This window comes from Epinephelus moara, chromosome 3 (genome assembly GCF_006386435.1).
Source record: "Epinephelus moara isolate mb chromosome 3, YSFRI_EMoa_1.0, whole genome shotgun sequence".
NCBI classification, from domain to species: Eukaryota; Metazoa; Chordata; class Actinopteri; order Perciformes; family Serranidae; genus Epinephelus; species Epinephelus moara.
The window spans coordinates 17,756,871-17,775,435 of record NC_065508.1 but is presented as its reverse complement, the minus strand read 5'-3'; the positions used below and the strand labels follow the sequence as shown (position 1 = coordinate 17,775,435).

The window sequence follows — 18,565 nt, the reverse complement described above, 5'->3', positions numbered from 1 at the left end:
TCTGTGCTGAATTGCTGCGTTGTGCTCCAGCGTCCGGCAAAAATAGAAGTCCTGCGTGTCTGTTGCTCTGGAGTGCCGGAGCGGAGACGCAACCGACACGCATCTGGTGGAAAAAGGCCGTAACAAAGCGTTTGCACAAACCTAAAAATGAGTACCACCTTAACAGCATCCATGATCAGTAGCCAAACAAAGTGTAAACATAGGTCGCTCACATGACGTCAAGCATTTGCTGGCGCATGCTGTGACGTTTCTGAACCTAAAACCCTGTTTCACCCAGTTTAGGGCAACACATAAACGGCGTTTTCAGAAATCTCCACTTTGGCCGGAGTTTTTACAAATGATCGTTTTCCGTGAAAAAAACTCCGTTTGCGTGTAAACGAGGCCAAACCGCATGAAAATATGTGCGTTTTTCCTAAGTGTAAACGGGGTATCTGAGTGTTTACTGGGTGTGGTTTTCTGGTTCCCGCCTCCTGCCAATCCTCCTGAGTGCCAGCAGCTGCTGAATCTGCACACCTGAACCACATCTACAATCAAGCCACTGCAGTATAAACCCCAGCTCAAACATCCAGACAAGTTCATCATAACATGGGGCGAGTAACTGATACACAAATGATCATTTTGTGGGTGTAGTATTCCTTTAACACTATAAAACTGGTAAATGGTAATTCATTTATGCCATATTTGACCAAAAGTACAAAAAGTTCAACTTAAATATGTTAATTGAAAAATAATTTTCACGTAGTCAACAAACTAACATTGATTTTACTTGACTGTAGTTCTGCTTTCTGTTTTGTATGCTGAATTAATAAATGCTTCTGAGGTCGCACACAGCCACCACCTAATTTACAGGCGGTATCTTTGCGTCTATGAGTCGCATTCTACCAAATAAAGTTGTCTGCCGCTTTTATGTTTTTATGGGAAGGGACAAATGCACGTGTTTTAACATGTTCTCATCCCAACTCATCAAAAAGGGAGAACAGGCTTTGATTGGAGGGAGAGCTAACCACGCCCACTTAGGAAACAGGAAGAGTAACCATTTTCTTAACATTGGATAAGCCAGAGATATTATCTCTGTTGCTAGATGCATGTAGTGTTTTTCAAAATAAAATCACAACGTTGGTGAAACACCTTGTTTTTACATTTATTTCACTGTGTGACAAAAGCACATGCTGAAGGTTAGAAAAACACATCATATGCCCTGTGATAGACTGGCGGCCTCTCGCCCAATGTCGGCTGGGACAGGCACCAGCATCAATGCAACCCCTAACAGGATAAGCAGTTACGGAAAATGAATGAATGAATGAATCACGGTTTGAGTCAACATTCATACGGGATGCGAACAACAGCCTCCAGAGTGAAATTCCAGAGTTTGTTGGACCCATTAGCCTCCCCTCCTGTCCGCCTTATAGGGACTTTTGAGCTGTTTTTATAATACCTTATTATCGGTGGCATTTCAAACTGACCCCGCCCGGCAGCGTTTCATACAGCCATCAAAGGTGCCTTTTGCATCAGTGTCTGACGCCGAAATCACTGACAAAGCAGCAGTATTTGAAGAGCTGGCAATGAAAATGGGCTGGTTTTACATTTTGAGGGGGTCGTGCCCCCTGCGTCCCCCTGAAAATCTACGCCCATGCATTTCCATTTTGCTTGTGGTTGTGAATAAGGTCAATCATCAAATGGCTTAAGATGCTTTGAAAATGTAGACCACGTCAACATACAGATAGTGTGTGTGCATGTGTGTGTGTGTGTCTTTTCAGACCTCCACCTGTGGTCGGCCAAGCGAAACATGACTCTCCTTTTTCCTTCAGGGTGCCACATCCTCCCATCACCACCAGGAGGCGACAAAGCAGCGCGGCTGAATCGCCCTGATGTCTGGTGGTAGAAAGTTGCCGTGCAGGAATCATGAAAAGCTACATTACGGTTCATTTTGAGACAGTGGACGACTCCACCCTGTGGTGTGTCGAGGAGACAGACATCATCACCAGCAGCAGTTAAAACGCACCCTTATAAAAACTAAGGTATCAAACACATTGGAGATGCACGCTGAGCGAATATGTATTTGACGTGACTTGAAAGCACAACGGATGAAAACTCTGAACTCCTGATCGTTTCACACACGCTGCTCCTCGTCCTGATTTCACTTCATCCAGACATGTGAGGGGGAATGGCGCAGGCTGCACACCGAGCTGTAGTTTCGGAGAGCACACTGCGAGCAGACTGTGGCACAGGGAACATAATCAGGTATTAACACGCCCTGCTGTATGCGTGACACGAGCTGATCGATCAGGACAGCAGGTTCTTCTAATTGTGAATTTGGGACTGAGTGATGTCTCAGATCAAAATATGCTGAGACACTGCATACACACAGCAACTCGTCTGTGCACAGACAGCAGTCACATCCATGTCTGACATGCACAAGGTGCGGATGCATTTCATATTTCAAGCCTCCACCAACTTTAAATTTCACCCTAACACAGATCAGTGTGATCATCAGTGTGTGAATTAATCTAAGCAAAAGGATTGTAATGTGTCAGTCAGTGATATAAAAACAAAGTTCTGCACACTAGAGGGCGCTCACAGCACAATAAATCCTGCCTCCTATTTTTTTGGGGTAGCTTCTTCTCTTCTGAGTATGTTATGTATTTGAAGAGGAGTGGTGGTCACTGCTAATGCACATGGGCTGTGTTAAACTGGAGAGTATACCCAGGGTTGATTACAGTTACTTGACATCTGTAATCAGATTACATTCAATTGACATTGACTCACATACACACTTCATTCTTTGTAAATGTGGTTGTATTGCATCCAGATGCTGATTAAATCATAACCATATGCTCCTTCCTCAGATTTCTAAGTGGGCTCCGAACACGGTGAACAAAGGTGACTCACACACACACACATGCGGTCCTGACTCGCTCCGCACACTGTCACAACGCCAGCCCAGAAAACACGGTTTGTTCATGGGGTCAGTAATGAACGTGAGTGGTCATGTTTTCACAGTATAATCAACAGTTGTGATGGACTGACATTTATCCGAACCAGGCTGAAACACCGGGTGTAGGTTTGAGGGGCCCCCAGGGGAACAGAAGGGGGTGCGCTTTAATCTGTAGGCCTGCTGTGTGAGGAGCTGCATTAAAGCAGCCCCCCAAAAAAGTGACTGAATTAGGTTCAGACCTTACATTTAAGAGCAAAATCGGCTCCGCAGTGCAGCAGCTCACATGTTTATGTGAATATTCAGTGTTTACTGCTCGCTGGCTTTGTAAACATCTATGAGAATAGCTCATTTAGGCGATTGGTTGCCAAACTGTATAATTTAAATGTAAAAAAAGAAGGGGAAACATCCAGTTAAGGTAAACAGCCACGACCACAGTACAAATACAACGACAAGGCTTCACTGTAATCACGAGAAACAGAACAAACAGACAAAACTGAGGGATTTACTGGAGCACAAAGAACCCTTGGATGTTCTAGCCAATGTTATTTGGTAGGTCCTCCAAATCCTGAAAGTTTTGTCTGATGACAAACCTCAGAAATGTCTGGAGGTTTAAAAAAAGGCTGCATTTTTCAGTTTGTGTGGACTTTCGGTGAAGTGACGGTGAAGATTTATACATGTGGGGCTCAGAGGTGTGGAGGAGTTAGGCTGAGTTAGGACCTGGAGGTGAGGCCTGTGTGAGAGGTTAAGCCGAGCACTGAAGAGTAAACTCATATATCTGAGTTCAACAAGCCGAGTTCAAAAAAGGACGTCACTCACGATGATAAGAAACATCTTTAACCCAAGATGTTTGCCATTTTTCTGACTCTCACTCACACTTTACTGCTTCTTCTGACTTTTAGAGCAATTTGATAGCCCCCCCCCCCGCATAGTAGTCCTTGTGGACTGAGTTTCAGAATAGCGGGTGATTCACACAGAGAGGATAAGAAGCGGGGAAGGTCACACTCCTTTCATTTCCTCACAGAAGGCAATGAGCACATCTTAGCGGAGTGGAAAACAAAAGGGCGCCACAGGGGAGACGGATGGCTGCTGTGTGTGTATTGAAAGCTGAGACAGAGCAGGAACCTGCAAACACCTTCGGAGGGGCCAGTCGCTCGTCCTCAAGGTGTTCACATTTGCATTCTTCATCCCACAAACACCTCCATCTGTTCTTTGAAGAGTGGTGAAGGAGAAGTGGATACCAGCTATATATATTATGGCCGTTTTGGAGTCGTTATATATGTATTGGGAAACTATTTGGCTTTATGAATAGTCAATTTTTATGAGCAAACAGATGCACAAAGGAGCAGACATGGATCTATAACTGTGGAAACTGCAGGAAAGTCAAATAAATTGAGATTACACCAAAATAAATTCATTCTGGAGGTGACAGCCTGGAAGTAGATAATACAACGTTTGAATACTCTGCTATGACAAATAATACCAATAATAACACTGAGGGGACAGCAGGGGACTGTAATCTTAAGGTTTGCATTGATTAGCTGGATTTAAGTGCATGATGAAAAAGAACAAAAGTAATCCACATCAAACTGTACTGCTGCATGAAAGTCTAATTAAATTCTTACAACCTTTATTTGACCAGGTGGGTCAGCAAAGAACAAACTCTTATTTACAGCGATGGCCTGGCAGAGGCTTCAGCAAAGTCAACAGAAATGCTGTAGAACAGCGGGGAGGGACAACTTTCCCAGTGATCAGATTTAATACGAAACAGAGTGGAGGCGCTCAGCCGCGCAATGTGCCTCCCATCTTTCAGCACAATCACGCTGCGTACACAAGTGAAAAATAATCTTAGCTGGCTGCCGGGTGGATTTGCTCAGAAATATTGGGCCATTTCGATCAAATCGTCTGCAAGTCATCCCGGGGAGGAAATCTGGCACCTGAAGCGGAGGAAGAGGAATGACAATCTCAAATCTAACTTTCCATCTTCAAACTTCTGCTGTTGAGGAGAATCAAAGCAATGCAGAGTGTTGAAGAACAATGGAAAATGAAGTTAGTCAGTAGTTTTCACTGGTGGTTTTACATCTTAAAGGGGCATTCTACCAATTTTACACATGCAAACTTCATGTTGCCGCGCTCAGACAAGAACAAGTTTGTACACTGAATCATCTGACCACATTGCAGAAGTGTTACAAGCTGTCACACTCAAATGCAGGGTGAAATTCTGGCTGCCTGTCATTCAAATACAGGGATGATGGCTCACTCTTCATTCATAATGTCACACTCAAAATCATAAGAAAACTCCAAGGCACTCTCTTTTAAACGATACCTGCAATGCAATATATGGTCACTCTAGACTTAAAAACAAACTGATTTGTTTAAGCATCAAGCCTTCATCAGGGGACTGTCTCCCTTACAAAGGCTTGATGCACACTGAAATTAGTTTAACATGACCATGTCTTTACATTAAAGGCCATTTAATTGTTTAATTGTTTAGAGTGTCTTGGAGTTTCAGCATGGTGCCCTTAAAACCATACGTAACCCATACTGACATGTACCTAAACCCTAGATCTGTTTATCATTTCCAACACAGACGGTACTCTTGAATGTCGGCAGGGTTGTTACCAGATAGCTGCACCACTGCCCCGTCCAGCTCTTACTGTATTGCCTCTTCACTTATGATGCAGAAGAACATCTGTACCTCGTTGATCGTCTATAGAACGGGGTTGCACAATGACATTTTCAGAACAAAAAACAACAGGCTGCAATGTTTAGAGTCTCAGTCGCAATCCATGGGATATTTAAACATACCGAGAGTGATGATTCTCTCATTACAATCATCGGACTGCAATGTTTATGACTCCACCTTTTAGTATTCGATCAGTGTGCTGGGTACCTCAACAGAAGGGTAACGAAAAAGCAGTATCGAATGGATCAATTCTATTGGTGCCATCCGCAACTTTTGAAAGTGGAAACGCAGAAATAACCGTTCTAATGTGTAACAAACTGAACTGAACCAAACTGCTTGGTGGAAACAAGGTTTAACAAACTCTTTCTGAGTCCAGGAAACACTTCTACACAAACATTTTTTGATAGTGTTGCACTTGTTTGCACACACACACAAAAAACAATTGTGTAACAAATCTTTTTCCCTCTTCACACCTGGCCAATTGCCAAAAGTTACATAAATTGTCAAACACATTCGTCAGAAACTTGCACTGACCGTCATGATGTCATCTATTATCTATTATCTCTGATTAGGCTTAAGACCTTTGAAGCTTTTAACGGTACAAACTGGAGGTTTTTGGTTTGAAAGAAGTGGTCACTTAGGAGGCAAACAGGGTCTAGTGAAAGCTACTATTGAGTTGCATTATGGGAATTGTGGCACACACTGTTTTTGGAGCTAAACTCGGATATTTGGGCCTCAGCTGTTTCGAATTTGACCATTCTTTGTTAAAATTCGTCTCTTGTGAGTCATGGCAACTTTATAGAGGCACAACAGTTACACATTTAACAATACACATCTGATGCAGGATCACACTTTGATTTTCTGTGATGTTTGTTTACAGCCGCGGACACAGTGAAACCATTTCAGAATGCCTCTTATCCCGTCTCTCCCCGTCCTCTGTCCCCCCCTTTGCTTGCGAACACAAACGTACCTGTCCCACTGGTTAACCCCCTCCCACTACTGCCATCCACCCACATGCACACACTCCACACTTGAATGCACACAGGAATGCGAGGGGAATGACACAATCCGCCAAATGCTAAAAACCCGGGCGGCCTGGTCGGCTCTCTGCTCAACAGCGGACCTAATGAATGGCCATTCAGATACACAGACAAAGCTGAGGCTAGGTTTCTACTATACGGTGGGGTCAAGGGTCACGCAAAGTACTGACAGAAGTAGAAACCAGAGATGAATGCCCTGTTCTCTTTCAAACACTGAATCACACAGACTCAGAGATCCATACACAACAAAACACACTGTGGTGTTAAAAGAAAAATAAAAAACATGCTTACAAGAAAAGTTACTCATCGTTATTTATCTCCACTACATGGACGCTCCACCCGCGCAGGTCTGTACTTTGTGGGCCACACGAGAGCAGTAGAACAAGAGGAATGAGTCAGTAACACAGAGATAATCAAAGTACATTAATCAATGAACCTAAACACTTCTTGAAGCCCTGGCAGCTTCGCCTGGTTATGGAAGCTTTGGAGATAGGAGGAGAGGGAGAAAAAAAAAATTGTGTGTGAGAGAAAAGAGTTTAAGCTTATGCTGCGCTCTAAGCTGCTCTCAGCCCCGAGGCACAGGAGAAGAAAAGAACATCTCTTCATGATTAAAAGGGCTGAGGACCAAGAAGGGAAACATAGGAGAGGACAAGCTTCCAGCCCTCGAGGGGTAAAGGCTCTCCGGAGAAACAGAAGGCAGGAGGGGAGGCAAAGCTGGGAAACATAGGGGGGAGTGAGACTCAATTCGCGCTCTCGCAGTCTCCTGTTTCTCTGCCATTATTAAAAAACGGGGCGACGGGATAGATGAGAAGGACGTGTGCAACAAGAGCCACAAAGACGGCAGAAAACCATACCACATTAAACACTTTACCTGCACATTTCTGTTATGATCACAGACAGGAGTTATCTAACCAGAAATAAAAACAACAGAAACCAAGAATAGTTTACTTACTTCAAAACTCAGTTAGAGAATAAAAGGTTCAAGCAATCCAGAAACATCAGTGTGTTTTGGCAACGACAGAGCTGCTGAATTTGGGACAGACGTCACCGGGGCCACTGGACCAGATAAGCCTGCCATCAGGTAAATTACACAGATTTTCACTTTCAGGTCAGATAGGAAAGTCCTTTGACGTCTACACAGTGACATCCACAGACATTTGTGCAGTCGTCAAGCTCCACCTGAAGTGAGAATGTCTTTGATGATGATCTACAGCGACCATCATATAAATAAGCAGAATTAGAATCAGTCAAGTCGCAGTTTTCATCCATGTCTGTCCAGACTCATATCATATCATAAATGTACCAAAGACTTTGAATTAATTTAATAGAAGGTAGTAAGTGTAATTTTCTGATCTTTTTTTCTGAAGCTCTATACACTCAGCACAGTTTCAAGGTTGGCACCCAAGATCAGTGTCACCAATTCAGTATCGGACCAAAAGTCTTCCCTTCTGCTCCTGAGTTATGACACTGAGTAACGTCCAGAACATTGTTTTTGCAGAACATTATGATCCCACCATGAAGTTGACCTTTTGGATTCAAAATGTCACCACCTTATTATTTCCTCCTACAAGACATTTGTGTGAAATTAGTCATAATGAGCGTAAGAATTTCTGAGTTATGGCCAAAAATGTGTTTGGTGACGTCACAGTGACTTTGCACCACCAAAATCTAATCAGTTCATCCTAGAATCCAAGTGGACGTTTGTGCCAAATTTGCACAAGGTGTGACCAAGTGGCAACCTCAGAGGATGAAAAATGAAGCCAACGTTAACTGCAGTACCTCGAATGGCCACTTGAGGCTGGCACCAAAACAAGAGTCAACCCTCATAGACCTCCATGTTATATACACAACTTTACAGCAGAAATAAACATGTTTGCAGCCTAGTGCTAACTTCCTCATTCAGCTGTACAGGGTGTGAATTTCTTGAAATATTAAATAGGCTATAATTTACACACAATTGAGGCCGTCTTCAGATAGTGTCCTCGGCTTCTCAGTCAGATCCACCCCTAGTTCCTTTAAAGATCCAGTCTCCCACCCATATATGGTCCCTTCTGGCTCCAAAAAAACCCAAAATGGCACCGGCTGAAATGCTGAACTAGAGGCTTCAAAACGGAAGTCGACAAACCAATGAGTGACGTCGCAGTAGCTACGTCCATTATTTTATACAGTCTATGGGCACACCTGTGATGTCACGTTCACAAGAATGGGATGGACAGGCATACAAATGTACGTAAGGACAATCCAAAAACATACAGCACAGAAATGAGTCCTTGATGGTAAACACTGGTGTGTATCTTTATTATGAATACTGAATACAGATTAGCCTACACACAGGACAGTAATCAAAACATACTTTATCTATTCATTATTTCAAATTATTGAGATCTTCAATATGAAGACCACATTTCCCAAAATCCTTAAAGGTATCTCTCCGAATCTTGCATGACAATACCAGTGTTTCTGATGAAGGCCTAACATACACTTATGTGATAAGAGAGAGTGGATTATTTTATGGTATCACCAACATTTTCACCACACTTGTTATCACTTGGTGTTTTAAATGAGAACACAACATTGTGACTAAGAATGTGGTTGTTATCTCCACCTAATTTTTGGTGTGAATTAACCAACCTCACATTTGAATGAATGTTAAATCCGTGTAATTTGCACTTTAAACCCCTTGAAACGCCAGATAATTATCACATATGACAGAAATGCCATGTCAAAGTCCAGGAAAAAGGAAAACCCAAATTACCAATTGACGATCTAAACTAAAATCACCAAATTATGAGAGTGATGTGTGGCACGCAGGTGAAACCATTTAGAAAAAGCAAGAATAGCATTTTGTATTCACCACAGTTGTCGCAGTATGTTTTAGCTATTCAAGCTTCATTTTCCTGATTCACAGCAGGAAAATTATGCATGACCTAAATGTCAAAAACACTGGTATTATCCTTCGAGAGATGCAAAGTCTTTGACATTTTGAACTCCGGTCTGTTATTCTTCTTCAACAAGCACTTGTAATAATGTGTGTGTAGGAGCTACTCAGCTAATCAAACAGCAGCTCAGCAGTGTTAGCATTCCACCCTGAAACCAGTTGATACTGCTGAGTGCAAGCTAGCGTGTTAGCTTAGCTGGTAGCTGTGCATTGTTTCCAGTGCCCAATTTTGAGAATTTTATGAAACTGTTTTTGTGTCACTTTAAGGCACACGCAGAGACAATTTGCAGACCACACAGCCAGCATGAAGGAAAATAATACACTCAACTTCAAAATGTCAAAGTAACCCTTTGAGGTACATTTTAATGAGACAAGAATCACTCGTGAGAGATTTCCGCTTTATAAAATTGGCATTTAAGTCCACAAAGACGACTGAATGGCACTGGAAGATGGAGAATACAGAATAAGAGAATTAAAAATGCATCAGTTATATCAAGAAAAACAAGTTTGAGGCCAGATAGCTTCCTTGGTACATTTCTACAAAGAAAACCGATTTCTACAGTGTTCTCTGGTCTCTGAGTCCACTTGGTCCTTGTTCAGTCTGACTATAATAAAACGGAGCTGCCGGCAGAAACACAGGCAGTAGGAATAACCAACCATACTCCAAGAGAAACACATGGAGTTAACTGAAGATTACAATTCACTCTGAAATGACAAGTGCTGATATGTCTCTGTGTCTCTCTCCTCCTCACATGCTGTGGAGCCGATGAGGGGGGGAGACTGAAGAAGATGAGAGGAGTCTGATTAGGACAAGTACAGCGCTCTCCAAAGTTTGCATTACACATCACACCTGAGTAAAGAGGAGGTAATGTTGAAATCAAATAGAAACAAGGAAGTCAGATTCAACAGTTAAAATATTCAGTCTTGATGTGAGAAATGTTTATGTAGTTACGTAATCCAGATGGATTTAATGCGAGACACCCAGGGTGGAAGCATCTCAGTCATAATTACACGACAATATGAAAGGTGAAATCCTTGGACTGGCGCTGGGAATTCTTTTCATCTCCTTTGGTGAAGTGACTTTTTACTGGGACAACACACCAGTCGACCGCCAGTTTCCGAAATGACATGATACTACAGAAACTCTGATCGGTCTCTCCTCTTGGTTCAGCACATTTATTGGGTCCTAACTTCAGGTAGATATAAAAACACTGACCACAAACTGTAAAAATGAGTCAGACTCAAGTCTGCGCAACATTAACTTCATCCCTCGGTCACTGCAGGTGACAGGGACTCGCATGTCTCTGGATGACTCTCTCATCCCGATGAGGAAAGCCATCATTTATTTTTCTATTTTTTTTTCTGGTCGTTTGTAAATTCTGCCAATCTCCCTTGGAGTCTGTGTTCAAAGTTGGTCACAGAAGAGGATCCAGAGCGCTCTCAGTACGTGGCTGCACCTTTGTGCTGGTTCTCACGTCCAGCTCAGGAGACAGGTGAGCTAGAAGGTCACAGTCGCAGTGCTCTTGTTCCGAAAGGTCATTGTCTGGATGCTGGAAAGGATTTTCCTCTGGTGCCCGGCCAAAGTGACTCCCATGTGCAGCAGATCTCTGAACAAAGACGAGAAAAATCAGTCATTAGACAGGAAGAGCAGAACACAAAGAAAGAAAAAGATTCAATGGACATTACAATAATATTTCAGTCGTCACATTAAAATAAAAATTGCACCTCAGGAAATTGTGATCATAAATATTCAGGAAGTAATTCAGCCTGTTTGCAAACAATTAAAAGCTGCAAGGCTAGCTCCCCGACCTTGTACTATGGAAGTGTGCACTGAAAAGTAAAAATGCTGCTCCAGAGACAAGATAAGAAAACTGGAGATAGGAACTGACTGTGTGGTGATCTGGGCCAGCTGGTCCACTGTGTTGAAGCCAGCCTGTAGGAAGCTGTCTTCATAGCGCTCCATCTTGATGGCCCTCAGCCATTCCCCCACTGAAGCACACGATGAGAGGGCTAAAGGTGCACGCTGGTCCAGCAGGGGGTAAGACGGCCTGCAGGACAGAGCAGGGGAACAAAAGGGGAACTTTACACACACTGTCACCCCAAACAACAGTGAGGAGCTTATATATATCCTGCAGCAACATTCCAGCCGACAGGCAAAGGTATAATCTGAGGCTGAGTGAGTGACAGGGACAAACAATGGGATTTGTCAGGGGTGGAGTGTCCTCAGCTGTATGCGAGCAGCTGACAGGCAGAATGTGGAGGGAAGGGAAATGGACACAGCAAGAGGCTAACAGGTCACAGCAGGACATTAAGGTGGTACATAAGATTGGGCAGTGGGAGGGTAATGTCTGTCCTAAAGAGAGGGACATCATCGAATGCCTGACATGTCTCCTTTTCTCTCTTCATTCACAAGCTGCATATTTGCCGCCACCGTGATCTCATCAGGCAGGTTTTCTGTCAATCACTCAAATGCATCTGCACTCACCCTGCTCCTTCTTGAGCCACTATTTTCAGCGACGCGGGGTTGCGGATCAGCTTGTCCAGAGCACTGACGAGGTCCGCGAAACGAGGCCGTGCTGAACGATCCTTCTGCCAACAGTCCAGCATCAGCTGGTGCAGGTGGGTGGGGCAGTCGGGGGGCGGTGGCAGCCGGTAGTCCTGCTCTATGGCATTGATTACCTGATGGGAAGAAAAATGATCACTATTTAATCCAATGCATTAACTTAATGATATTCCAATAAAAACTGAGTTGCTTGGAGGTAAACAATACAGAGTCCTACAACTGTCTTATTGATGGTAGCAGTAGTCTGCATATGAGACCTTTAGCGAACACTAGTATATTGCAACTTCTGATAGTCTGCGGGTGAAGTGTTTAGGAGACATCTGTGATTTGTAGCCACAGAAAATAACCTGAGCTACACTACCTACTACTAAATTGTATTAACAGGAAGAACCCCTTCCCCTCCATCTATACTTTATGTATTGAATGAAATGAGTTTTCTCAATAAGGCTGTGTTAAATTTCCGCCAGATTAGACGCTTCACAGTGGGCTGAACCACTTGGCACAAGTAAAAAAAATGTAACATCCTAATTAAATCTTTGAGGCATGTAAATGTGCATCTTATCAGATCACTTTATTTAGTGTCCATGTAAACAGTGCAGTTAAAATCTGTAATCAGACTGATTTTAATTGGACTGAAGAAATACTGTCCCTGTAAACGCAGCTCTCGTTAAGAATACTCCAACTTGGCTGTTGGCTTCAACTTACATCCTGGTTGCTCATGTCCCAGTACGGTCTCTCTCCAAAAGACATGACTTCCCACATGACAATGCCATAGCTCCACACATCAGAGGCTGAAGTAAACTTTCTGAAGGCTATTGCCTCCGGTGCTGTCCAGCGGATTGGGATCTTACCTCCCTGCACAGAACAGAAAAACAGTCAGCACTGCCAAACTTCAAATAAACATGGTCGGACAGGGCTCTGACAAGGAAAGCAAAGGGTGTAAAATAACAACTTTCAGCTAATGAGGCAAACTATTACTACTCTTTTTATTTTTTAAAGATTTTTTTGGGGCATTTTTGCCTTTAATCGATAGGAAAGCTGAGCGTGAAAGGGGAAGAGAGAGAGGGAATGACATGCAGCAAAGGGCCACAGGCTGGAGTCGAACCCGGGCCGCTCCGGCAACAGCCTTGTACATGGGGCGCCTGTTCTATCCACTAAGCCACCGACGCCCCGCAAACTATTACTACTCTTATATAATATTTCAACAAATGTACAGTGTGAGTAAATTAAATGATTTATACTTTTGTGAATTAATCCTGTGGCAATGATACAGAGATGTATAAATACCACCTGACAGGCACATACACTATAGATTAATATAATGAATGTTTCCTAGGAGGTCTGTCATCTCACCAGAGAGCTGGTGTAGGTCGGGTCAGAGGAGTTCTCCTGCAGGAAGCGTGACAAGCCGAAGTCGGACACCTTGCACACCAGGTTGCTGTTGATCAGGATGTTGCGGGCAGCCAGGTCTCTGTGGACGTAGCTCATCTCTGCCAGATACTTCATGCCGGAGGCAATGCCGCGCAGCATACCCACCAGCTGGATGGGAGTGAACTGGCTGTCGTTCAGCTACGGAGGAGAGAAAGAGTTCAGCTGGAGAACAAGTGAAGTGGCGGTGTGTTTGAAAAGCCTGTTCTCTATGTGAAAATCACCCGTAGAAAAGAATCCAGAGCGCCGTTCTCCATAAACTCTGTGAGGATCATGACTGGGCAGCTGGCCGTGATGATGCCCTCCAGGTGGATGATGTTAGGGTGCTGGAACTGACCCATGATGGACGCTTCAGACAGGAAGTCCCGTCTCTGCTTGTCGGTGTAGCCTCCCTTTAGAGTCTTAATTGCTACGTAGTTCTCTTTTTTCCCTGGGATCTTCAGCCGCCCTCGACACACCTCCCCGAACTCTCCTGCAGCACACAGACACATAAACACACATTAGGGCTGTTTGCTTTAACAGGTGCTTACCACATTAGGAAGGTGACAGTAAGTCTTCGGCAAACCTAAAGCTCGCCCGCAGCTAGTGATGCCCTTTGGTTTGAATAACGTCTGGTAATATGGTAACATATTTATCAGTTAATTGGTTTATTTACGTGGCAATATTGAATTTTCCTGATAAAGAAGAATACAGACGATGGTTTTAAAATGTCACAGAACCAATTTAACGTTCTAAATTAGATAATTCTTAATAATGTTATGTTGAAAGAAGACAATCTGCATGGCTACAAAAAAAAAACAGTCAACAAAAAGAGATGACCAGCACAAAGTTTGGACACTTTTGAATAATGGGAAAAGCATAAAGCTGAGGCTTACCAGCACCGATAACCTCCTCGATCTTAACAAAGGAAACATCAATTTCCTTGGCAAACTCTCGCACGGCCTCATTAGGGTCCTCATAGGTGAAGGGGTCGATATAAACCTTGACCCCTGTGAGAGAAACACAAACAGAGTCGTGGGAAAGGAAAAGAAGAAATGTTAGAGTACCAGCAGCAACGAGCCCAGTCACATTAAAAAATGATTTTCTCAACGTGAACAAGTTGTAAATCACAGCTGAGGTTTTAGCGTGCGTGTCCTTGATCTGTTACCTTGGCCGACGAGGTACTGGCTGTTTTTGTCGCTCAACTCTGGGTCCTTTACTCGGCTATGTCTGCTGCAGAGAGAAAGAGATCGGGATAAATAAAATAAGATTAGGATTGGCAGCGCAGTTATCTGAAGAATGGAGGTTAATTTTTTTTTTTTTTTTTTTGGAAAGCATTCCTAACGCTTTATCAGCCCAATGTTATGCAAATCACTGTGCTTACAATGTGACTGTTCAGATGCAATGACAGTAATAAAATGCCTCTGTGACTAAAATACAAACTATAAAAAAGCAAAAAGGAGCCAGAAAGAACACAAATTGTGTGATTATTTTTATCTGATAGTAATCATTCTAGGATGCGAGCAAGCATAGCAAAATATGATAATGTACTGATCCCCTTTGGGAATATCTCTGCTATCTTGGCCCCGTGCACCGAGAGGTCAGTTCAGCTAGAGATCAACAGCCAACAGAGATACAGTCTCTCTGTTCCAAAAACACCTCCATAATTTTCTTATTTTTTTGACACAAAGACTTCACCTTGTTAAGAAAAGCCTTTTGTTTTCCTTAAACAATCCTCCGCGATCTCAAACGCACAACACAAGACGGCTCGTGGCGACAGCGAATACCTGAGCCAACCTCGCTGGTTCTGCTCTTTGACACAAGCAGCTCCATTATAATTCTGCTGGTGCAAACTCATCCCTGCAAGACTGTAACAACCCTGTAGCTACTGGATCTCTGCCTTCCTCCATTTCTCTCTCCTGCTCCCACCTCATAAGCCTAAAATAGCAATAATGCACCACCCTCGGTTAGTGGCAGATCTGGGCCTCAGCCATTGGTTTGTGTGTGTAAGTGTGTGTGTGTGTGTGTGTGTGTGTGTGTGTGTCACAAGGTCACAGCTATTGTTCTCCTGTCCTGTGGAAACAGGGTTGGGACGCCTGCATCCTGTCTCTCCCTGCCCTCTACCTCTACCGTCATTTCTCTCTCTCTCTCTTCGCACACACACATGCACGTACGCACACACACACACCCTTTCTCCCTCTGATGGCATCCAACACTATTTACTCAAACAATGAAGCCTAAGGAAAATGTTCTAATGAGCAGGATAACTTTTAGCTGTGTAAGCAAAAGACATCATGAGCATTGCTTTGTGTCTGAGCTGCCTCACACAGAAATAAATGGTGTGGGTAACGGAGTGCAAATCCACCGTTGATAAGATATGATTTCTATAAACAAAAGAACAAAGTGGTGCGAAACTGTAAAATTGGGGTCACGGTTTGTTATTGGTTTTCGATTTCCCCCTTTTTCCTGTTTCTTGTTATTCTGTCAGCTTCTTTCCATTCCAAATCTATCTCTTTCTCTGCCTCCTTCCTTCTTCGCCCGTTCTCACCGTATGCAGTAGGCGGCCACCAAGACGAAAGTGACAAGCAGCAGCATCCCGACAGCGATAAGGATGCCAGGTACTAAGAACTGGGCGGCGGAGTCATGACCTGAGAGAGGAGACAGAGAGACGGCGTAGTTAGAGTAACGTGATGACTCAAGTCATGACAGGAGGTTTACATTGGAAGTAAAGGAAAGTATGAGAGGGAAATAAAGAACATGACTGGAATTTATAATATTAAAGAGGCTCAATACAAGGACACTAACTCAACACAAGGACACAGGCAAGACATTCATTCAACTAGGAATTACGCAGGGACTGAAAAAAAAAATCTGAAAAAACCTTCCCGAAGGAAATAAAAAAATGTGTGAAAGAAAAAAAAAAAAGCAATGTGTACGAGACTCCTGCTTTAAGAGCAGACTCACCATCAGGCAGCGTGCGGAAGACAGCTGCAGGACTGAAGCTGCCATAGCCAGCCATGGTGCGAACCCGAACCTGCACCTCATACTGTGTGGCTCTGCGGAGGTCCGTCAGCACGGCCTGGTTTCTGTTACTCTCTGCGTAGTGGCACTGATCTTCACTACGACGCTCCTACCGTATAAAAAAAGGGTTAGGTGGAGTGGAAGTGAATGTGTAACAGGAATAAGCGAGGAAACGGCAGGGATCACTGTGAGAGAAAAACAAAAAAACTGCTGTAAGAGCCACTAAGGGGTCATCCATAGGAATTCAAATATTCTGTACTTAAAATTGCATATTGTTGTAATCGACTTTAGTAGGGCTGTACCGAATGTCATTTTTTAACATTCAAAGCTTCTAATAAGGTTTCTGAATTAAGTTTGAACATCTGTTGTCATATTTTATGATGTTATCACCCAAAAAAATGTTTTTTAAATCCTGAACAAAATCCTAAATTTGAATAAAGTGAGTCATCGGGTTGAATGAGTTGGTCTTTTTTAATTAAATCAACTTTCTTTAATGAGAAAAAAAAATATTTGAGGGTAAAACACTTCATTTTCTGCATTCTGGTGAATTTTTATTCATCTATTTCTGCATTTTCTGCATCAGTCTATTGAGGAAATGTCATGGTGCTCCTGCTATGCATAACTGCTTCTGCTTCTTTCGGTTTCATGAAAAACTAAAGCTATTGCTTATGAGGTTGCAAACTGTCACCACCTACATTACCACAGGTATTGTTATGTAAACAAGTTGTGTTCTTACCTGTTCGCCAAAATAAAATACAAGTCCTCTGCTATTTTCATGTTCTTATTGGCAGGGGTGGATGCACATGCTCTAAGTATTGAAGGGCACATGTCTCCTGCATTCCCACAAAAATCTTCACCTTCTCATTGAGTTTTGGAAATGATCACATCTATCTTTTCTCAATAATTTTGACTTTTGGACTGTATCACGCTTTGGAGTTATTGTAAATGTTTGGTTCACATGAGTTGGAAGCAATCCTTTGCAAACACTACTGTAATCTAATTCTACAAATAGAATAACATTTATAATATTAGTGTGGCCAAATCTTTATCTGCAGCTGTGCAGAAATACCAGGCTTTAACAGAATGATTGAGATACTGAAAAGCTTGATTCATTTTTACAAAAAGAAATTCGAAGATTGGGTAAATGAAATCAGATAACATTGTTTGTGGTAATTAAAACCTTAGAAATTTGAATTTAAGACTAATTAAAGTCTTTTAAGGCCTACCATTTATAAACTTGACTTTAAGACATTTTAAAACTTTATAAGGACCTGCAGACGCCCTGCTAAGGTTTAGTGAAATTTACTTTAACTAATTTTAATTCAATCCAGTTACAGTACATTAAAAAATAATTAAATAATCTTAATCAGAAGCGTTTGAGAGGTAAATGGAGGTAATTTATTTTGTTCACATAAAAGTGTCTTGTATATAAGCTGTATGACGGCGCCTCTGAGTCAGGTTTTTCATGTGTGTTTTAGTCAAAGCAACAAACACTAACCTAACCATAGTCTGAGACCATCTCTCAGAAATTAAATGGTCATGTTATAAACTGATGTACTGCAAAATATCATCAACACTGTCAGATATCTGAGGCATTGTCTGACAATCCACAGGCAGTTTGGGTTTAAGTGCACTTGACCTGCATGGAAATCAACATGACTGACTGTCACCCTGTTTACATTTTTTTTTCTTGGCAAAGCATTGTGACTTTTCTACTCCTGAGTTGTGCTACAGCTGAAAATAAAATCACAAAACTGAAATAGTATGTGACCTTTAAGGCGGACAGTTGAGAGATGTTGTCGGGGGAGAGCTCTCACCTTCTCACAGTAGCGTAGCTGATACTGCAGGATTTTGTAGTGTGGCTGAGCCGGGACTGACCAGTGCAGAGTCAGACTGCTCTCTGTGGAGTCACTCTTGCGTATCACAGACACCAGCGATGGCACTGCACAGATGGCAGAACAATTATAAATACCACATG

General features: G+C 42.7%; 1 protein-coding gene across 1 annotated transcript in view; it reads right to left on the bottom strand.

The window, feature by feature from the left end:
- Positions 1 to 8,935: 8,935 nt before the first annotated feature.
- Positions 8,936 to 18,565, bottom strand: part of ephb4a (eph receptor B4a) — a 47,930-nt gene continuing 38,300 nt past the window's right edge. The window contains exons 7-17 of the mRNA XM_050040341.1: positions 18,405 to 18,529; positions 16,531 to 16,696; positions 16,115 to 16,214; positions 14,735 to 14,799; positions 14,463 to 14,576; positions 13,812 to 14,059; positions 13,513 to 13,728; positions 12,865 to 13,014; positions 12,082 to 12,275; positions 11,486 to 11,644; positions 8,936 to 11,203 (exon numbers count right to left, since the gene is read on the bottom strand). Coding sequence (XP_049896298.1) covers positions 11,095 to 11,203; positions 11,486 to 11,644; positions 12,082 to 12,275; positions 12,865 to 13,014; positions 13,513 to 13,728; positions 13,812 to 14,059; positions 14,463 to 14,576; positions 14,735 to 14,799; positions 16,115 to 16,214; positions 16,531 to 16,696; positions 18,405 to 18,529 — 1,646 coding nt within the window. The 3' untranslated portion in view covers positions 8,936 to 11,094. The remainder of the gene's footprint in view (positions 11,204 to 11,485; positions 11,645 to 12,081; positions 12,276 to 12,864; positions 13,015 to 13,512; positions 13,729 to 13,811; positions 14,060 to 14,462; positions 14,577 to 14,734; positions 14,800 to 16,114; positions 16,215 to 16,530; positions 16,697 to 18,404; positions 18,530 to 18,565) is intronic.